The sequence below is a fragment of the Ailuropoda melanoleuca genome, chromosome 6 (genome assembly GCF_002007445.2).
Source record: "Ailuropoda melanoleuca isolate Jingjing chromosome 6, ASM200744v2, whole genome shotgun sequence".
In the NCBI taxonomy this organism is placed as follows: domain Eukaryota; kingdom Metazoa; phylum Chordata; class Mammalia; order Carnivora; family Ursidae; genus Ailuropoda; species Ailuropoda melanoleuca.
The window spans coordinates 60628380-60646919 of record NC_048223.1 but is presented as its reverse complement, the minus strand read 5'-3'; the positions used below and the strand labels follow the sequence as shown (position 1 = coordinate 60646919).

At 45.4% G+C, this 18540-nt stretch overlaps 1 protein-coding gene across 4 annotated transcripts in view; it reads left to right on the top strand.

Annotated features, from left to right (window-relative positions):
* Positions 1–2276: 2276 nt before the first annotated feature.
* Positions 2277–18540, top strand: part of DISC1 (DISC1 scaffold protein) — a 370724-nt gene continuing 354460 nt past the window's right edge. For all 4 annotated transcript variants that reach the window (XM_011222163.3, XM_034662514.1, XM_034662515.1 and 1 more), the window contains exon 1: positions 2277–2689. In XM_011222163.3, the coding sequence (XP_011220465.2) occupies positions 2632–2689 (58 nt within the window). In that variant the 5' untranslated portion in view covers positions 2277–2631. The remainder of the gene's footprint in view (positions 2690–18540) is intronic.

Sequence of the window (18540 nt, the reverse complement as noted above, 5' to 3'; positions counted from 1 at the left end):
CACTAGGTCCATCAGCATCATGTCATCAATGCCCTGGCCCAGCATGAAGTCTTGTGGAAGGGAAAGGTGATAAGGTCCCTTCTTGACTCAAGTCTGACGTAGGGCTGGAGAGCTGCTGTGCTGCGGAGGTAGAACACTAAGGTGTGTTGCTGATCTTGCCAGCTGAAAGCAAGCTGCTCTTGGTGGTCTTCTCTAACAGGTATGGAGAAAAAACATTTGCCAGATCAATAGCTGCATATACCAGGTGCTAGGAGATGTGTTAATTTGCTCAAACAATGAAGCTACATCTGGTATAGCAGCTGCAGTTGGATTCGCCATCTGGTTAAGTTTATGAGGATCTGCCGTCATTCTCTGAGATCCATCCGTGTTCTGCTCAGGCCACATAGGCAAGTTGAATGGGGGTGTGGTGGGAAGTGCCACCCTGCCTCCTTCCGGTCCTTGATGGTGGCACTAATTTCTGCAGCCCCTCTTGCAATGTAGTATTGCTTTGGTTGACTCTTTTCCTCAGTTGAGACAGTTGTAGTGACTTCCACTTGGCCTTTCTTGCCACAAGAGCCCTCCCTGTACAGACCAGGGAACCAATGTGGGGACTTGGCCTGTTGCTGAGTATGTCTATTCTGATTATGCATTCTGGAACTGGAGCAATGACTACAGGATGGGTGCAGACACCTGCTGTAAGAGGGGTGTCTTAAGTTCTGGTCACCTGACCTCCATAAACCCCTTCTGTGATTGGTGAAACCCAGTGATGGTTTGCGCTTCCTGAAATTAATGTTGACTCAGGGCCAGTGTCCAGTCACTCCTGAAAGGTTGAATTACGTCCTTTTCCCCAATGCAGGTGCACTCTGGTAAAAGGCCATATGTCCCTTTGGGGAGGCTAGAAGAAAGATTACCAGGATAGATTTTCGGCAGTGTTGCAGGTCTTTCCTCCTTCATTCGAGGAGTTCTGCATCTGTAAACTGACTCAAGGCCTGAGTCTCTCTGTTTTAACTTGAACGCAAGTTAAGCTTTTGTTCACTTGACCTAGAACTTTTATGCTTATACAGATCAAGTAAGAATTTAGTAGACTTCCCAACTATTTGACTTCTAGGAACACCATGATCAATCACACCCACCTTACCTTTGGAGATTCATTGCCACCGTTGGCCCCTGCCACCCTGGGATCCAGTTATCCCCATTGCATCGAAGGGTCCCAGTTCAGTGGTTGCAGTTCCCACTGTAATTTCTGACCCACAGAGAAGAATGATCAAGGATGCTGGCTCACAAAGCTATTTATCAGAGTCATGGTGAAAGGTGTGTCCTCAGAACCCTTCCAGAGTGGGTGAGCAGGTCTTATATGATAATTTCACTCCAATATTCAGATTTCCCTAAGTCTTTGGATAGTTCCTTTACAGTATACTAAGACAAGTCTGGCCTTGCCACCTCTGCTATTTAGTGTAGGTCACCTCTTGGTCCATGTATCCATCAACTAACCAAAGAAATTGTGAGGGCCCTTTCTAATCTCTCAAACTAAATCACTGAGTCCAGATCTCTGTTTAGTGGTCTATATCATTAAATTCAGCCTCATCCAGCTTTATGTTCCTTCCATTGTTTTCCCACATCCTTAATATCCATGCTCATATTCATTCTGTCCCTGAACACACTGACTTTCAAGCACGTCTATTTGTTTGCACCCACAATGGTCTTATCTTTTGAAAGCACCGTGGCCCTCTATTTCTAGCTAGATCCTTCCCTTTCCTCCAGAAAGTCTTCCTGACACTTCTTCAAATACTCTTACCCCCCAAATTCTGCAACATTTTTTATGCCAAGCCTCTGGCTCTTGGCACGTGTACTGTTATTTAGTTTTGTGTGCATATGTTTATGTTTGCAGCTGGGGGTGAGCTCCTTAAGGACAAGAACCATTTCTGGCCTGTGCTATACTGTGTAGGGGTGGGGGAGGTGCTCCAGTAGCCTCCTTGATTGAACCAAACAGAAGGGGTGAAGATCAGTCAGGGGGGCCTGAGAGCTCCACATGGACCACAGCCTGCCTCCTGGGCCGACTGCCCAACGTGGGGAAGCGCTCTGGGACCAGTCCACTGCTGCCAGACGATTCAGAAAGTTGATTCCCATTTCATTTTTGAGCAACTGTTCTGCGCATCTCTTTCCTGGTGTGGCCTGTCCTACTCGCACTTTCTCTCCACCTTCTCATCCCCCACATCTCTGCCATCAACTCTCTAGTCACTTCCCTAATCACGCGTCTGGGAGGCACCCTCGCAGACCCCACCCCAGAGGGCTGCCAGTCTCCTTTCCTGTACACCCGTTCCCCTCATCGCACTTCCCTTCTCGGGTGCGCTCAGAAATGAGCGAGAGAGCGAACGGCAAACTTTCGGAGGTCCGGGGATGGGCTGTGCGCTGCCCTCCCCAGCCGCGCGCGGGCGTGTGTGTGTGAGTGTGTGTGTGCGTGTGCCTCTGAGTGTGTAAGGGGCCGAGGCTGGAGAGGAAACCCGCCGCCTCGCGGAGAAGGAAGGAGCCTCCCCCTTCCTCGTCGCCCCCCTCCCCACTTCCCGTCCAGCTCGCTGTCGCTTCCCCCCTTCGCGGGCCTCGGGGCGCACGGAGCCTGCCCACCACCGAGGAGTGGAGGAGCCGGTGGGGCACATGCTGGGCTGGGGACCCCAAGGCGCCCCGGCCGGTGGCGGCGGAGGCCACCGCGCAGGTAGGGGCACTGTCACCGCAGCCCGGCGGGGCGGGGGCCGGAGTGGCGAGTGGGAGGAATCCAGGCAAGAAGGGCGCGTTCTGCCCCCCTGGAAATAGTGTAGGTCTGGGGGTGTGCCTCTGTTCCCATCTTGGGTTCAGTGCACCCTTTTCCAGGAGAGGGAAACCGAGGCAGGGCACGTGGCGTACGGGGTTAAGAGAAGCGTGGGTCTGGGGCTGCCAGGTCCCTCCTCTAGGACTGAGCAGGGATCCCGGCAAGCGGCAGTTTTCGAAACTGCGCTCTTCCGCCCCGCCTCGCTCGGCGGGTCCGGCGGTGGAGGAGGGCGTCAAGGCTTGGGGTTTGGATGGGTGCGGGGACCCTCACACCCGCCCTTATCCTGACCCTCGGCTGAAGTTCGGGTTCCACCCCATCAGGGACCTGGAGGGGGGAGGTTGGTGGTGGGATAGGGAACGTAGTGCTGGCACCTCCCCAAAGGGCCGCTCGGCACGCAATTTCACCTCCCACTTCCGACTTGGCGACGGTAACGCCCACAGCCAGGCTCCGGAGAGAACGCTGCATTTCCACACCCCTGCGCGCAGGTCGCGTTGTCAAGTCTCAGTGTTGACGCTGAGGGCTTTAAGGAGGATTGTTGCTTTTCAAGAATCAGGACTTCTCCTACCATCGCACTGTTAAAATATATGCAGAGGAATTTGAGACTTTGGGAAGGGAATGAGATTTGGAGTCAGGGGGTGCTGGGTTGTGTCCTTGCTGTGCCAGAAGAGGGCCAGGTAACTTTAGGCACATCCTTTAACATCTTGGAACCTTGGTTTCCTCAAATGTAAAAGGGATGTTACTAACCTTAATGTGTGCTCAATTAGACACATGAGGTTTGGATAATATCAGAGTCCTAAGAGCTGGGAGTTGGAGACAGTCGGCTGGCCTCTCAATCTTGGACTTAGTCATACCTCAGTTTCCCCATTTGTAAAGTGAGGACAGGGTCAGTGCCTATGTCGTAGGCTTGTTATGGGGTTTAAGTGTGGCAGTGGATGTGAAGCACTTAGTCTAGTGCCTGAGATACACAGTAAGCTTTAAAAAAACCTTAGTTCCTATTTTTACTAAGTAAAACCTAAATAATTTGGAGGGATGTGGAAATACCAGTTTGACTGGATTAAGGTATAAATAGCAGAGTGTTTTATTTTATTTATTTTTAAAAAGACTTATTTATTTATTTTAGAGAGGGGGAGGGACGGAAGGAAAGGGAGAGGGAGAGAGTCTCAAGTAAACTCCCTACTGTACAGGAGCTGTTGGGGGCACCATCTCTCCACCCTGAGATCATGACCTGAGCTGAAATCGAGAGTCAGATGCTTAACCAACTGAGCCACCCAGGCACCCTGATAATGGAGTATTTTAAAAGAAGCTTAATTTTATTACACTCAGTCGTGGCACCTGAAACTTGCAGAGATTTGGTTGTGAACTTGAGCCACGGATTAAAAAGAACCTGGATCTGCTCTCTGACCTCTGTAACCTTGGGCCTGTTTCCTCATCTTTTTACAAGAAAAGACCAAAGACAAGAAAAGTGGGGGCAGTAATTACTGCTTTTTATACCAATAGAGCTCCTGAAGATCCAATGAGGTAAAAGATCTGAAAGTGCCTTGAAGAGTAGGGGTCACTACGCAAATGTAAGACATAGCTGCTAGCAGCAGGGGGTGATAACATCGGCAATTTCTTAGAGCCTACGCTGTGCCAGGCACTCTCTTAGGAATCCCTTTGATGAAATCCGCCCTAAACCTTTGTGAGCTGGATATTTGGAATCTTCACTTTCCCTGTACAAAGCTGAAATGCAAGGCTATCCTGCCTCTTTCCCAAGGTCACGTAGCAGTTAAGGTAAGGCCAGGATTCGAACCCTGGTCTGGGTGCCTCTCAAAAGTGTGTTCTCAGCCACTGGCCAAACTGAAGTGATGGAGACAAGGCATGGCTCAGAGTAGACCTGTGTTAGATTATAGGAGCTAATATATCCTAACATATTTACAGATTCTAAAATATGAGTGGGGGTGCCTGGCTGGCCCAGTCAGTAGAGCAGGCAACTCTTGATCTCAGGTTGTGAGTTCAAACCCCACGTTGGGCATAGAGATTACTTAAAAAAAATTATATATATATGCATGTATATGAGTAAATTGTTAGTCATGGCAGATGAGACTTTGACAAAATCTTAATTTTTTTATCCCGATTTTAAAATCTCATTTAAACTATTTTCTTGCACAAATAAACCATGAAAATTTGCAGAGAAAAAAGATATTAAAATCTTGGAAGGAAGTATCTCAATGATTCATTGCAAATCTCAGACTAAATGAAATCTGAATTCATGTTTTATTTTAACACTTAAGTTTGCCAGAACTCTTAGGGTGGTACAAGAAGTATAAACTGGTATTGAGCCTGTCTGTGTCACGGTTACTGTGCAGGGCTGGGACCCACCATATTTCTGCAGGGACGTCACTGCTCACCTGAGATGCCCCCAGAGGAAAATGGACTTTTAGAGAAAGTCTGTGCACCTGAGGGAGAGTGAACACCAGATCTCTCTGCTGCAGAAACAATTCCAAATTCATTTATTTCCTAAATGAAAGTTCTCTTAATCTTCTTTCTTCTTCCAGTAGCAAAGCACTTGCTTATTACAGGGAGCACAGAAAACAATAAACAAGAAAGAGAACATGAAAAATTACTGTAATCCCATCAATGCAGGCAAATAGCTTCATATCTCTGTTCTTGCGATCCATTTCTGTGCTATGTTCATCAACTTATATCTATTTTAAAAATGGGATGCAAACTATTATTATTTTGTTGAATGACAAAAATAATACTTGCTCATTGGTCAAACATCCAGACATCAATTTTGGAAACAAGCCAAAATTTATTATGTGCATTAAAACTTTTCCTTTAAAGAAAATCTGAAAATTTTGATTGGAAAAGGATTAAAAATTAAGTTGCTGATGTTTGAGTTTCAGTGTGGTTTTGGTCAAAGTTCGATGAAAGACCTTCAGAGCCAAGAGAGAGTACAGTGGTGATCTTGAACTAATAAGATCTAAAATCCAGCATAGAAGAAAGATTTTGAGTATAAAACTAGGTGACATTTTAGATCAGGGTTATTAGAATTAGAATCATTGTTTTGATAATGATGATGATAATTCAGTTTATATGCTGGGTTCTCATGCAAAGCAAGCAGAGAGCCCTGCTTTCAGAGATGCCTTTGGCTGCCACTCAGGGAGTGGGGATGGTCCCCTCTGGCACAGCCTGGGCCACTTGTGGCCGGTCATTTTTCAGCCAGCACCATTTAGTAATGTTAGACTTTTAGCCCTTGGGACTCTTATGTTGTTTGTTCTTGACATTAATGACTTTGTGGGAAAAATTCCTTAGTGAATGTCTTTTATGCAACAATCATGCAATTTTTAAAATGCCTGCCACAGATGCTCTGACCATCCTGAATCCATTTTTTTCTTTTGAAATCAGTTTACCAGCTGCTTATTTGGGCAGACTTTGCAGTCAGTTTCCAAGTTTCCACGGCAAGTGGAAGTGGGAAAGAACTGTGGCTGACCAATGACTATTACAGATATTTGGCTTTGGAAGGCAGTCGGGAGCCCATATGCTGTGCTCAGCGGCTGACATGATCACTGGTTTGGTGTCTGCTTTCTTCACCCCACCCTCCTTCCTTTTGGTCACTTGTCTACTGTCGTGGCTCAGAAATGGATGGTAGAGATGTGGGGCTTCCTCTAATCATTAGGGTCACTGGTCGTCAAGTGTTATAAACAGAAGCACAGAACTTATTGCTGGATGAAGTTTCAAAAGATCAACTGGTTAAACCTCTTGAGTTCTGGCAGGTGAGGCATTGACAAGCGCGTTTACCAAGTACAGATGTGGAGAACTATATATTTGGTCAATGGCATGATAGTCGTAGGTATAGGAGATCTGGTCCCAAATGAAGTAATTGAAATAAATAGGCCTAGATTATCTTTCTCTTGTCAACTTCAGGTTAGTTTGCCAGCCACGTGGCATTGTGCTCGTCCATTTAAAATATATGGACAAAATTCTACCTGTTCAACTCTAACACTTGCCTGTCGTGGTAGGACTTTTCCCCTTTATTTGCAGATCCACGTGAACTCTCAGAGAAATGCAGTTAAGACAGTAAACTCCTTGAGGTACGTGAAAGCAATCTCTGCGGATAAGTCATATATCAGAGACTACTGACAGCGGCAGTAGAGGTCACAGAGTCAGGCCTGCTTAGTTTACAGGTGGAAAAGGTGAGGAAGGCAGAAGAGTGAGTATCGAATCTGGGTCCTCTTCTCTTACTGAGAGCTGTTTCCATTAAGCTTTGCTTCATTCCATAGTTTGGCATAATTCATCACATCAAAAATACTGAGTGAACCAAACTAAATCCTTATTGATTTATGTATTTTGATATAGGCTGCCTTGGAAAGTAGTGAGGTTTTTCTTTTTTTGCTATCAGGAACATTTAAGTTGGTGTTGGGTGGTTCTGTGGTTGAGTGCAGTGGGGGAGTCTGCCTGTGGGGAGAAAGGCTGGTTTGGGTGACTTGTGGGAACGCTTATAGCTCTAGGATTCTGTGATTTTTGTCCTGGAGGATTTGAGCTACTGTGTCAATTTCCTATTCCCTGCTCATTGAGGTTGCACATTTTGACCCCTCCCCCCCCCCCCAGGTGATTCCATTTCAAGAGGCCTAGACAGCTCCCTGCAGTTAGCTGCCTGAACGCAAGAGGTACTTTAACTCCCCAGGGTTACACATATCAAGGATTGATATTAATCATTAACATGATCATGTTCATCCAGGCAAACAAATCGACCAGGAATAGAAACATGCATTTGACAGGTGGCTCTACATGGAGACTAATTGCTTTCATAGGTTGAAAGGTGAAATATCTCAAGTTTAATGAGTGAATTGTGTCCTGAATGTGGAACCTGAGGTTAAAATTAGTTTTGTGATGTACACACCTAACTGTTCTTTTTCATACCTGTTGTCTCTTAATTTGTGAGTGGATTGATAAGATGATTTGGCATAATTATTAGTCTTGATTTATGACACAGGAGAATGAATGTGTTTTGCATTTACAAGTGAACGCAGGCCTCATCTTACTCAAGAACTGATGGGAAAAGGAAGACTATTTTGCAGGGGTCAGATGAGAAAAGATGTAAATATAGAGATAAATTGGGGTTTTCCCGTTTCTAATAAAGTGGACAATTAGTATTGCAAAAGCTGTTTTGTAATTAAAAATCCTCTGATGAAAAAAGTTTGTGTATTTCCCCATGATTCTTGATATTTCCCTAATGCTTTTCTTTATAGCCACAGGCCAGGCAGAGTGAAATATGAGAGAGCTGTCCTTGGGCAGAGATAATCTGGATTCAATTCAAGCAATAGATTTGGAGGCTTTACATTACCTTGACTTTTTTTTTTTTGAGGTAGAATTGACATACATTATATTAATTTCAGATGTACGACTTAATGATTTGATATTTGTATGTATTGTGAAATGGTCACCACATAAGTCTAGTTAACATCCTTCACCACACAGTTACAACATTTTTTTCTTGTGATGAGAACTTTTAGGATCTACTTTTAAGATCGTTTACGATCTACCTTGACTATCAATCCTTTTGTTTACCTTTGTCTGCTTATAGAATTCTCTTCTAGAGACATTAGCTTATCCATTTATTTGTTAATTCAAGAATATTTATTTAATGTATCTACACATGGTACACGGTGTGCGCAGCATGGTGTTTAAAGATGTATTAGATTGTCCTCACGGACCGTCCAGTCTAGAGGGAAGATGTAGCAAGGCTGGTGTTCTTTCCAAGTGATGGAAACACTTAGGGCTTAGCAGCCACTCCTAGGATGCTTCTTTGGAGGGCATCCCAGGTCTTCCCTATGTCTTCCCAGTCTTGACACTGATTGTATCAGGATTTTTCTGCTCTGGAAGCCCTTCCAGTCAGCCTCATGCTGCTGCCATGATAATCTTCCCAAAGCACTGACATGATTCGGTTACTATTACTCTGTGCACAGACTCATTGTCCCACAAGCAAATTCTTAGCATTCCTTGCCAGGCCTTCCATTAACTGGCCTCTGAATCCTAAAATTGACACTCTCTTTTATTCTGGATGAAACAACATCCAGAAACTTCACAACAATCAATTCTCTTTTCTCCACTGAACTGCAAGCTTCTCAAGGGTATGGACCTATTCTACATTTATTCTTACCTTAAATTGCTACCACCAAATCTGGCAATGTGGTTTGTGCATCTCAATAAATGTCTGAACTGAACTGAATTTCTGAAACTCTTGATTGGTTTTGAAAGATATAAAAATAACAGATGTGGTGAATCTACACACTGGATGAGTCCAACTAAAAATAATGAGTTTAACTCAATTTGGTGAGAGTGGAGTAGACCATAGCATACTACGCAGATGAGAGGGTAAGGAAATAAACCAGCCTGCTTCCCTGAGCTGAAGGAGTTTAAGCGGAGTCAGAAAAGCAGGTTAAATACATAACAAACTATAACAGAAGAAGAGCGACGAAGGAGTGGACGATGCTGGAAGACCAGGGAAGGCTGAGAAGTTTTACTGGCTCGATCTTAAATGAGGGATAATGTTTTGATGTGTAGAGATGGAGGGGGGAGAGAGGACAGATTCCATAATATTCTTGGGAGGCAGAATAATGTGTGAAGAAGAAAGGAGGAATCCTTTCATTTATAATTTATCAATTGCAGTGTTCACTTCTAGGTATAATAACTTTGTAGATAACTTACTCAAGTATTGATTCTCATGCTTGCATATAAAATGGGCTGCTCTTCATCTAGGAAGAGACATCCTAGTTCTCCATCTGTAGAAACTGCATTAATTTCCTGGCTGTGGTGTTGTGTTTGCTTAATTTCATCGACGTTCTCTTCTCAGGCAGCTCTGTTGTGAGGACACACATTTCCCAGGCCTGGGGATGCCTCCAGCTGTCTGGGGACAGTGATGAAGGGGAGTGTCTCTCACTGATTCAGCACTCATGATCTCATCCTCTACCCAGATAGCCAGTTGGCCTTGGAGATTGTAGGATGAGTTCTGAACTATTTCCCAACCATGTGGCTTTTGTGTATCTTTCTTTACTTGACTTCAATAGTAATTTGAATGGAAAATGGACAAATTCTATAATTCTAATCCAACCGTTATCTTTTCTTAACTCTTTGATTTGGGATTATCTAGCATATTTATTCAAATATTAATTGTTTGAGAAACTTTTTTGGAAGGCATAATGTGATATATAAGAAAAGGCATTGATATTACCCCTGTTTTCCCCCATTTTGCTGAGGTAGAATAGGGCTCAGTGGAAATAAAGTGAGATGTTCCAAGGAGGTTGCTTTATCTTAGGCTAATCTTGGGATGAATTTATACTGACACTGCTCTTAAATTTGTATCCTGCTTTTTAATGAACAAGTGATCCCCTCCCCCTTTAAATAATAGTCTATTCAAATTTGGAGACCACATTTTCCAATAAAATGAATAATTGTCAATCATTACAGACCTGGGGAAGGGCTGAGTCAACACCGAATTTACTATAGAGAAATGCACTCTTTTGGTTATGCCTTTGCATCAGTCTGGCTCATTTCTTGAGGGCAGGCCTGGTTTTATTTATCTTCTTCTTTTTTTTTTTTTAAGATTTATTTATTTGACAGAGATAGAGACAGCCAGCGAGAGAGGGAACACAAGCAGGGGGAGTGGGAGAGGAAGAAGCAGGCTCATAGCAGAGGAACCTGATGTGGGGCTCGATCCCAGAACGCCGGGATCACGCCCTGAGCCGAAGGCAGACGCTCAACGACTGTGCCACCCAGACGCCCCTATTTATCTTCTTAATCATTTCTATTAGACCTGAGGTAGGAATAAAGACTTATTGAGTTGCATTGGCTTAAAGTAACACGTGTAATATGGCCAAATGGCATATAGGAGAATTGCTTCCTAACCGCTGGTGGCTCTTGCCACCCACGTGGAGAAGCTTAGGCAGTGGCTGACTTAGCAAGGAGAGGGTAGGGCACTTGTTTTAAAGTTGCTTTTACATGGGGGTGCCTGGGTGGCACAGTCAGTTAAGCGTCCGACTCTTGGTTTCAGCTCCAGTCATGATGTCAGGGTCATGGGATCAAGCCCCTGGTAGAGCCCCAAGTCAAGCCCTGGGTCAGGCTCTGTGCTCAGCGGGTTTCTAAAATTTTTCTGTCCCTCTCCCGCTGCCCCTACCCCCTGTCTCTCTCTCTCTTTAAAATAAATAAATCTTAAAAAAAAAGAATTAAGGTTGCTTTTACATGCAGGCACAACTATATATCAATACAAGTGGTGAAAACTTCTAAAGGTGCTTCTATTTACACATTTCATAAGAGAAAAATGTCAGCGGCCCATATCAAAGCACATTGCCATGACCTTAATTTGGAGTGACTTTAGAAGACTGTGAAGCATGGGCGGGGGGTGGGTGCTGCCGCATCCCTAAAGCCAACCCTTGCCCTTGCTTGGTGTTGCTACTGCTCCCAGCACCTCCTACATTCTATTGCTCGTGACATTCCTCACTTATCACGATGTACTGTGAATTCCTGAATCATCAGATGGATGCGGAGTGCATTGCCAAGGCAAATTTCATTTAAATTGCCATCAGAATACTTCACATTACTTGTTGTTGTGGATAAAGTGATGGCTAGCCATGATTGGTCAGGTGGCTGGATGGAAAGGGCACTCGACTAGGGGTTGGACCCTGGGCAAGTCCCTTAATCTCTCTGGATCTCAGTGTCCACCGTTGTGGAAATGGGGGAATGAGATCAGGCCCTCAGTGTACAATTGTGGTCAAATCCTTTCTATAAGAGCTCGTCACAATCTATAATATTTGTGTATATAGAATTGCTTTTGTTATAAACTTGCTGATACTGTTCCTAACATCAGTCCTACCTATGGCCTCAGTTCGCCTTGTAGCTTGTCCCTCACACCCTCTTCCGGGTCCCCGATCCCTTAACTAAATCACATTAGTGTTTTCTGTGGCAAAATAGATGCTTGTTCCCAGAACTAAGTGGAATAAAGACCCTTGATTGCTTTGCATCTGTGCACGTGAGGTTCGCCACTGTATGAGTTCAGTCAAATCAGATGGCTGCAAGACGAAGGAGAGAAAGCCTGTGGTTCACAGACAGAGACTCCTGGGTTTTGGAATTCTAGACGATGCAGCACAAACTTGTACTTAATAGTTGTAGTTTTGCTTCTTCTCCCCCTGCCCCCTTCTTCCGCCTCCATTTCCGGTTCTTAGCGGCTTGGGTCGTCTCTACTGTTTCTGAGATGGGCTGCTGATAAGCTGTCACCAAGCCCAGCGCTGCACAGGGGTGGGCGGAGGGACACGAGAGGTGTCGCAGGGAGGATGGGAACAAGATCTTAGGGAAGGTGTATTGTTCCGTCCGGCTTGAGCACATTTCCGGAGCCAGAATGCAGATGGCTCCTTTACAAGGCAGCCCTGGCGGTCTGCTCTGGGGGGTGGGGAGGTTTCTGTACTCAGCTTCCAAGACTGTGCTCACCACGCCTCCCTGGTTTTCGATTCTTGGTCTGACACTTGGATTCTTTGTGCTTTGCCTAGCAGTTTGGGAGGGCCAGGCTGTGTAGGCTGCCTTGCACTAGCTTTGATTCTTCTCTTGAGGCTGCCTGTTGGATGAATCCTTTATTGCCACACTTTGCAGCCCAAGGGCAAATGATACCTTATGCTGAATGCTTCCCGGGCTCCAGAGACTCTGAGGGTCTCGGAGGGAGCACGGGACACCTGCTGTCATTGACAGACCTGCAGGGGAGAGGGTTGAAAGGGTCAAGGTGCCCCCTGAAACGCCCACCACCTGTAATCGAGGGGAGCGGGTCTTTCGGCATGTGTGATGCTGTCTTGGACTCTGAGCACTCTAGAGTTGCTTGTGATAAGGCTTTGTGTGGATGATTAATCCCAAATATATCACGGAGAGTGAAGGTTGCCTGACAGAGCATATCAGGTTGGCACTCAAAGGGAAGGCTGATTCTGACCCCGTCAACCTTTGTTTTTTTCAAGGTGTAATTTAATTTTGATTTTGTCTTTATAAAATTTTCAACTGTATGAAATACAAGCTCTGTAAGGTTCTCCCTTAGGATGCCGCGTTTTGGTTTCTTCTCTGATGGTTTGCCTCTCCCGTGGCAGAAAATTCACTGCTCCTGCTGATATCATTTCATACCCAAAGAGGGCATTCTAACCTTAAAAGAAGTTCAGCTCAGCAACGTTCCTGCCATTGCCTTACTCTCTAAACTCGGAGTTTGCTCACTTCCTTGGCTTCTCAGGTGTTTTGGCTCCAGGGAAGAAATAGTCACGGTTCACATTTATTTAATAAAACCATTATGAAAACGAACCCAACCCGAGCTCACACGGGGCAGAGCAGGACCTGGCTACTTGCTTTCCCACTGAGACTCGCTGGCCCCCTGCACATTTGTAGAGCGGTCGCTGGGAGCTGTTTTCATGGAGCAAGAACTTCTGTGAGGCTGGGGACTAGGCAGGCCAGTTGGCTGATCCTTTGGGTGTTCTTTCAGCATTGTCTGCAGTGAGTGTGGGAGTCAAAGGCCCTTCAGTGCAAAGATAATGCCAGCTTGTTCCCTGGAACCCCAAAAGAGCCAGTGTCAAAGGGGCTTTTTGTTTTACCAACAGAAAAACCCACAGGAAATCCCAGCTTCGGAGATTCCTGTGCAGTCTCATTGTTCCATCAGATCAGACTGTGCTTTCGCCTCTGAGAGAGGCAGTAACTCGTACAAAAAATAAATAAAGGATGCTGTTCGAGGTGGCTGGGGGTCAAGTGCACCTGCTGCGTGCTCTAGCATGCAGGTGGGGCTCTTGCCTTTGACCCCGGCGCCTAGGCTCTTTTAGCAGTGAGCTCTTAGCTAGCTAATTGAGGGGGATAATAGCCACATCCTGCTGTGATGAGAATTGACTGTGGTCATATGAGTAAAGCTCTGAGTACAGTGTCTTGCTTGCTTATCTTGGGCACTTGGACTATTATTATTACTATTATCATTGATGGGCTCTTACTAGATTCTGTCACTTACTGTGTGTATTCCCTTCATCTGTAAGCTGGGCGGTGATGATGCTTATCTCGTAGGACCGTTGTGAGCATTACATGAGATAACATACACAAAGGGCTTAGGAAAACAGTGGCAAATTAAAATAGGGGCTGCAGGTGGGCCGGCGATGTCCTGCCCAGCGTCCAGGTAGAGGGGTGAGTGGGGCTGACACCCAGGCTGGGCCCCTGTGCCGAGGAAGGCCTGCCTTTTCCTAATTCATCAGCTCAGAAGGACTGCCTTTTACTAATTTAGTTTCCCAGAGGGGATGTCTTTTCATAGTTCATCATCCCCGAGGAGGTACCTTTTAAAAAACTTGTCCAGTGGTACCATATGTGCCAGCAGTGGCCCTGTTGACAAGAGAAAGGTGCTATTATCAATACAGCAGGCAGGGCCTTCTGGAAGAAGTGCGTGGCACGCTTTACCCGGCTCTGTCTTTCTTGCTCATTTCACTGTAATTTCAGTGATGTGATTACCATGATTAGAGCAACAATTTTGCCATTTCTTCAATTCTAAATTTTCCCTAGAATTTTCCTTGAGGCCGAGGACTATTGTCCCCTGCCTTCCAAGGCCCCCTTCCTCACCACTGCCCTGCACATGTCCTCCAGAATGGACACTTGTTAGAACTGACTCTCGGCCCCTTACCTGCCCCTTCTGTGCTTTGCTCTTTACTGCTGAGGCTGGGCATCTGAAAATGGCACATCACTGGCTCCCTTGCCCACTCTCTTCCTGTTAAATTCTGCCAGTAAGAGGCTCTTGTGGGATACAAGAGGCAGGAGGAAGAGAAAAGCTTCTGGATTCTCGGTTTTTCAATGGGGCAGCTGGAGACATGAGCTGGAGCAGTGACAAGGCTGGCCAGCAGCCCTGCCAGGGAGCCTTTTGTCCCAGGCTCCAGAGCCAACGCACTCATTCCTTCCACTGCAGGAGACTGAACAGGCTCCAGACACAGCCCGGGAGTGTCAGCCTCTGATCTCTAGCTACTGCCCTTCCTCCTCCTGGCTCCTGCCTTTCCTTCTCCTTTGTTCTCTTCCAGTTCTTTCCACACGTTTGTGTCCAGCGCCCTAGATTAAATGTCCTCTGTTTGGTGTACTTGGAGGGGTCTCCGTTTTCCTACTCAGCGTATGGCTTCTGTGGATTCTAAATCTGTGGGGGGTTTAGGGGCTGGGATACTCCCTAGGATCTCATAGCACATGGACCCTTCCTCTGTTTCCATTTTCATTCCACATGTCAGGATTACTGTGATAGCCTTTAAAACAGGTTTTCAGCCTCTAGCCTCTTCCTAATCACAGTGGACATTCTGGTCAGATTAATTTTCCTAAAACTCTAGTTCACCTGGCTCACACCTCTGCTCAAAACCCTACAATTTTTATGGCAGCCATTTCGCAAAGGTACAGTCACCTGTGACCTAAACCCCAATGGTGAGAATCATTACCAGGGACGCCTCTTCTGCAATTCTAGTAAGGGAGAGGTCTATGCAGTCAGATGGTCATTCCTTCACCCTGGCCGTGAGGAAGGCAGTTAGGTCAATGATAGACACACCAGCAGTCATATGGCTGTAAGGAAGATTTTCAAAGCCTGGCTGTGGCTGCCTCCTGCCTCTGCTTCCCTCCCCTCACTGGTTTCTCTTTCCTCCCCTCTCCTTCTTTCTTTTTCTTTCTTTCTTTCTTTCTTTCTTTCTTTCTTTCTTTCTTTCTTTCTTTCTTTCTTTCTTTCTTCTTTCTTTTTCTTTCTTTCTTCTTTCTTTCTNTTTCTTTCTTTCTTTCTTTCTTTCTTTCTTTCTTTCTTTCTCTTTCCTTCCTTCCTTCCTTCCTTCCTTCCTTCCTTCCTTCCTTCCTTCTCTCTCTTTCTCCCTTCCTCCCTCTCTTCCTTCCTTCCCTTTCTTTCTCTCTCTTCCTCCCTTCCCCCCTTTCCCCCTTCCCCCCTTTCCTTCTTCCCTTCCCTTCCCTCCCTTCCCTCCCCTTTCTTTCTTTAAGATTTTATTTATTTATTTGAGAGAGTGGGAAGGGGCAGAGGGAAAGAGAGTAGCAGACTCCTTGGTGAGCAAGGAGCCCGAGTTGGGGGGGGTGGCTCAATCCTAGACAGATGGTTAATGGACTGAGCCCCCCAGTGGCCCCCCCTGCCCCGCCCCCCCCCACTGGTTTCTTGTTCAAGTCAAACTGTACTGCATTGGCCCCTCTGCCTCTCCTGGAGGGCAAAGTTGTTTATAAGCTCTGCCCAATATCCCGGGAAGTTTAAATCACATCACTTCTTGTAAACCAATGGAAATATCTGTACTGTGAAAAGTGCAGATGAGCTGTAAGCCTAGAAAAGATTGCTTGCGGTCGTGGTGGGGGGAGTTTCACCCAGCGGTTTTCTGACTTCCTTTGAGTAATGTTTATAGGAAATTACATATTGAAGAAGATGGGAAGATTCTCTTAAGAGAAATGAACAGGGCATTATAGAGTCACCTGGAAGAAAAATAATGCAGTTAATGTTCAAACATAGCTTTATTGCTTCCATATAAAAAAAAACCCAAATCATATGCATTGCAAAAAAAAAAAAAATCAAACAAGCCTGAAAAGTACATCAAGAAATGATCACTGAAGTCCCACCTTCCTCACTTTTAATTCTTTAATGGACATCCTTCTAGAAGGTTCAGAGAGCCTCTGTTATATACACATACAGTTTTATAGAAATGGGATCATGTTGCACCTTGTTTTTTAGCCTAATTTTACTCCCGCTTATCAATATAGCACAGAAATGTTCTCATGTCAGCAAATGCTTTACATCGTCATTTTGAATGAATGGCTACACAGTAGATGGCTTGTTTGTAGCATGTTTACTCATCCAGTCACATTAAACTGTAATGTTTACAATTGTCACCCTTTAGAACATGCTAACTTCATTAAGTTCCTGTATATAAGGTGATGCTAGTGCCATAATAGATATTCTGAGCTATCAGTGCCTTAAGATATTGGAAGTGTCTTCAGATCCTCCCTCTATCTATTGGTGGTCGAGGCACCAGGCTTGGCTGGAGGGGCTGCTGTGCCTTGCACAGCCATTCAGGGACTCAGACTGACAAACGCCCCACCACCTTCAGCATGTGGCTTCCAAAGTTGTCCTGGCCTTTGCCACCCAGCTGGCAGAATGGAAAAGAGAGCAGAAGCCTTTATGGGAGGTTTTTACGGATTAGAATCGGAAGTGGCAGGGGCTTGTTCTGCCCACATTCCATTGGCCAGGGTCAGTCACATGGCCAGGCACAGCTGCATGGGAGTCTGGGAAAAGTCGCTTGGCTGTGAATGTGGGAGGAAAAGGAAATAGGCTTGGTGAACCGTGGCCAGTCTCCGCCACAGCTCTCTCTGCTGGTCACCAAATTCCTATTTGATTCTTCCCTGACATTTCCACTCATCCCTCCCAGAAGGAGACACTTTAGGTCCTACTCAGTCAATGCGTCCTGATCACTCTTCAGGATCTCTGGCTGATACACCGTCTTCTCCACATCTGAATGAGGATCCTCATGTTTCTGTGACTTGTGAATTAAAAAAGAAGAATATTTGCCTTCTTCCAGCCTCTCTCAGTTTTCAGTGGTGGAGCAGAGACAGCATAAAAGCACTAAAAACTCCCACTTGGAACAGGATAAAATAGGATCTGCGCAGTAGTCATGGGTGCAAAGCAATCAGGAAAGCCATTGGGTGGGCAAGGTGGAGGCCCCCCAACCAGGGGGTGGGAGAACTTTCTCCATTAGACCTTAATTCTGCTGAGAGGAAATCTCTTATTGATTGGTCTTCATGGTCTGTCCTGCCAAGTTCCTCTTTTCTTTTATTCTCCATGGCAACATTTGAAGCAGTTGCTGGGGAGCCTGCCATCTTCACGAGGGTGTGCATAGCTTTTGCTGCCCTCTGTTTGGTAGCCTGAGGTTTTTTAAGGCTCTTATAGACTTCTTAATTTTTTTAAGTTCAAGCTCATGGTTTCTCAGGCTATACATTTCTGTCAAAGCTTAGTAAGTTTCTCTTCTGTTTTCTTCCATTAAATTCTTTATACCAATAGCTAATCCCAAAGTTTTTTCCCCTAGATTTTATTATCAAGCTTGATTATTGCATTACTTTGTCACCCCATGCCCTTCTTTCTCAACTAAATGGTGATTACTATGAGGCCCGCAAGCTTAGACAGAAAGGCAACACTCTTAATCAGTTCTTTGCTACAGGCCAGAGGCTTTGGGCCTTTGTTACTGAAGTTTTTTCAGTCTTATTTCTTACTCTTTGAGATTAAGAAGCAACCAGCTTCCAACTCTTTCCAATCCTTTAAGCACACACATTTCTGCGTTCTATCCCCTTTCATTTATGCTTGCAAACAAATTCTTTTTTAAAAAATTTATTTATTTGAGAGAGAGAGAGAATGAGAGCATGAGCAGGGGGAGGAGAAGAGGCAGAGGGAGAAGCAGACTCCCCACTGAGCAGGGAGCCCAGGACCCTGGGATCATGACCTGAGCTAAAGGCAGACGCTTAACTGACTGCAGCACCTAGGTGCCCGGCAAATAAATTCTTGATTGAGCATAACTCTTTTTAAAAATATTTCTTTAATATTTACCATTTCTTTCATTTTATTACTAATGTTCTACTTTCCAACTCTTTCCCTAGAGCTACAAGCATGGTAGACAGTAGGTCTGCTTTTTTAGTTACTGCAGGTGATTATTTTACCAAATATTTTGCTACTGGATAAGTTGGGCCTCCATCTTCCCAACCTCCAAGATCAGTTTCCTTGGTGTCCACTGCCT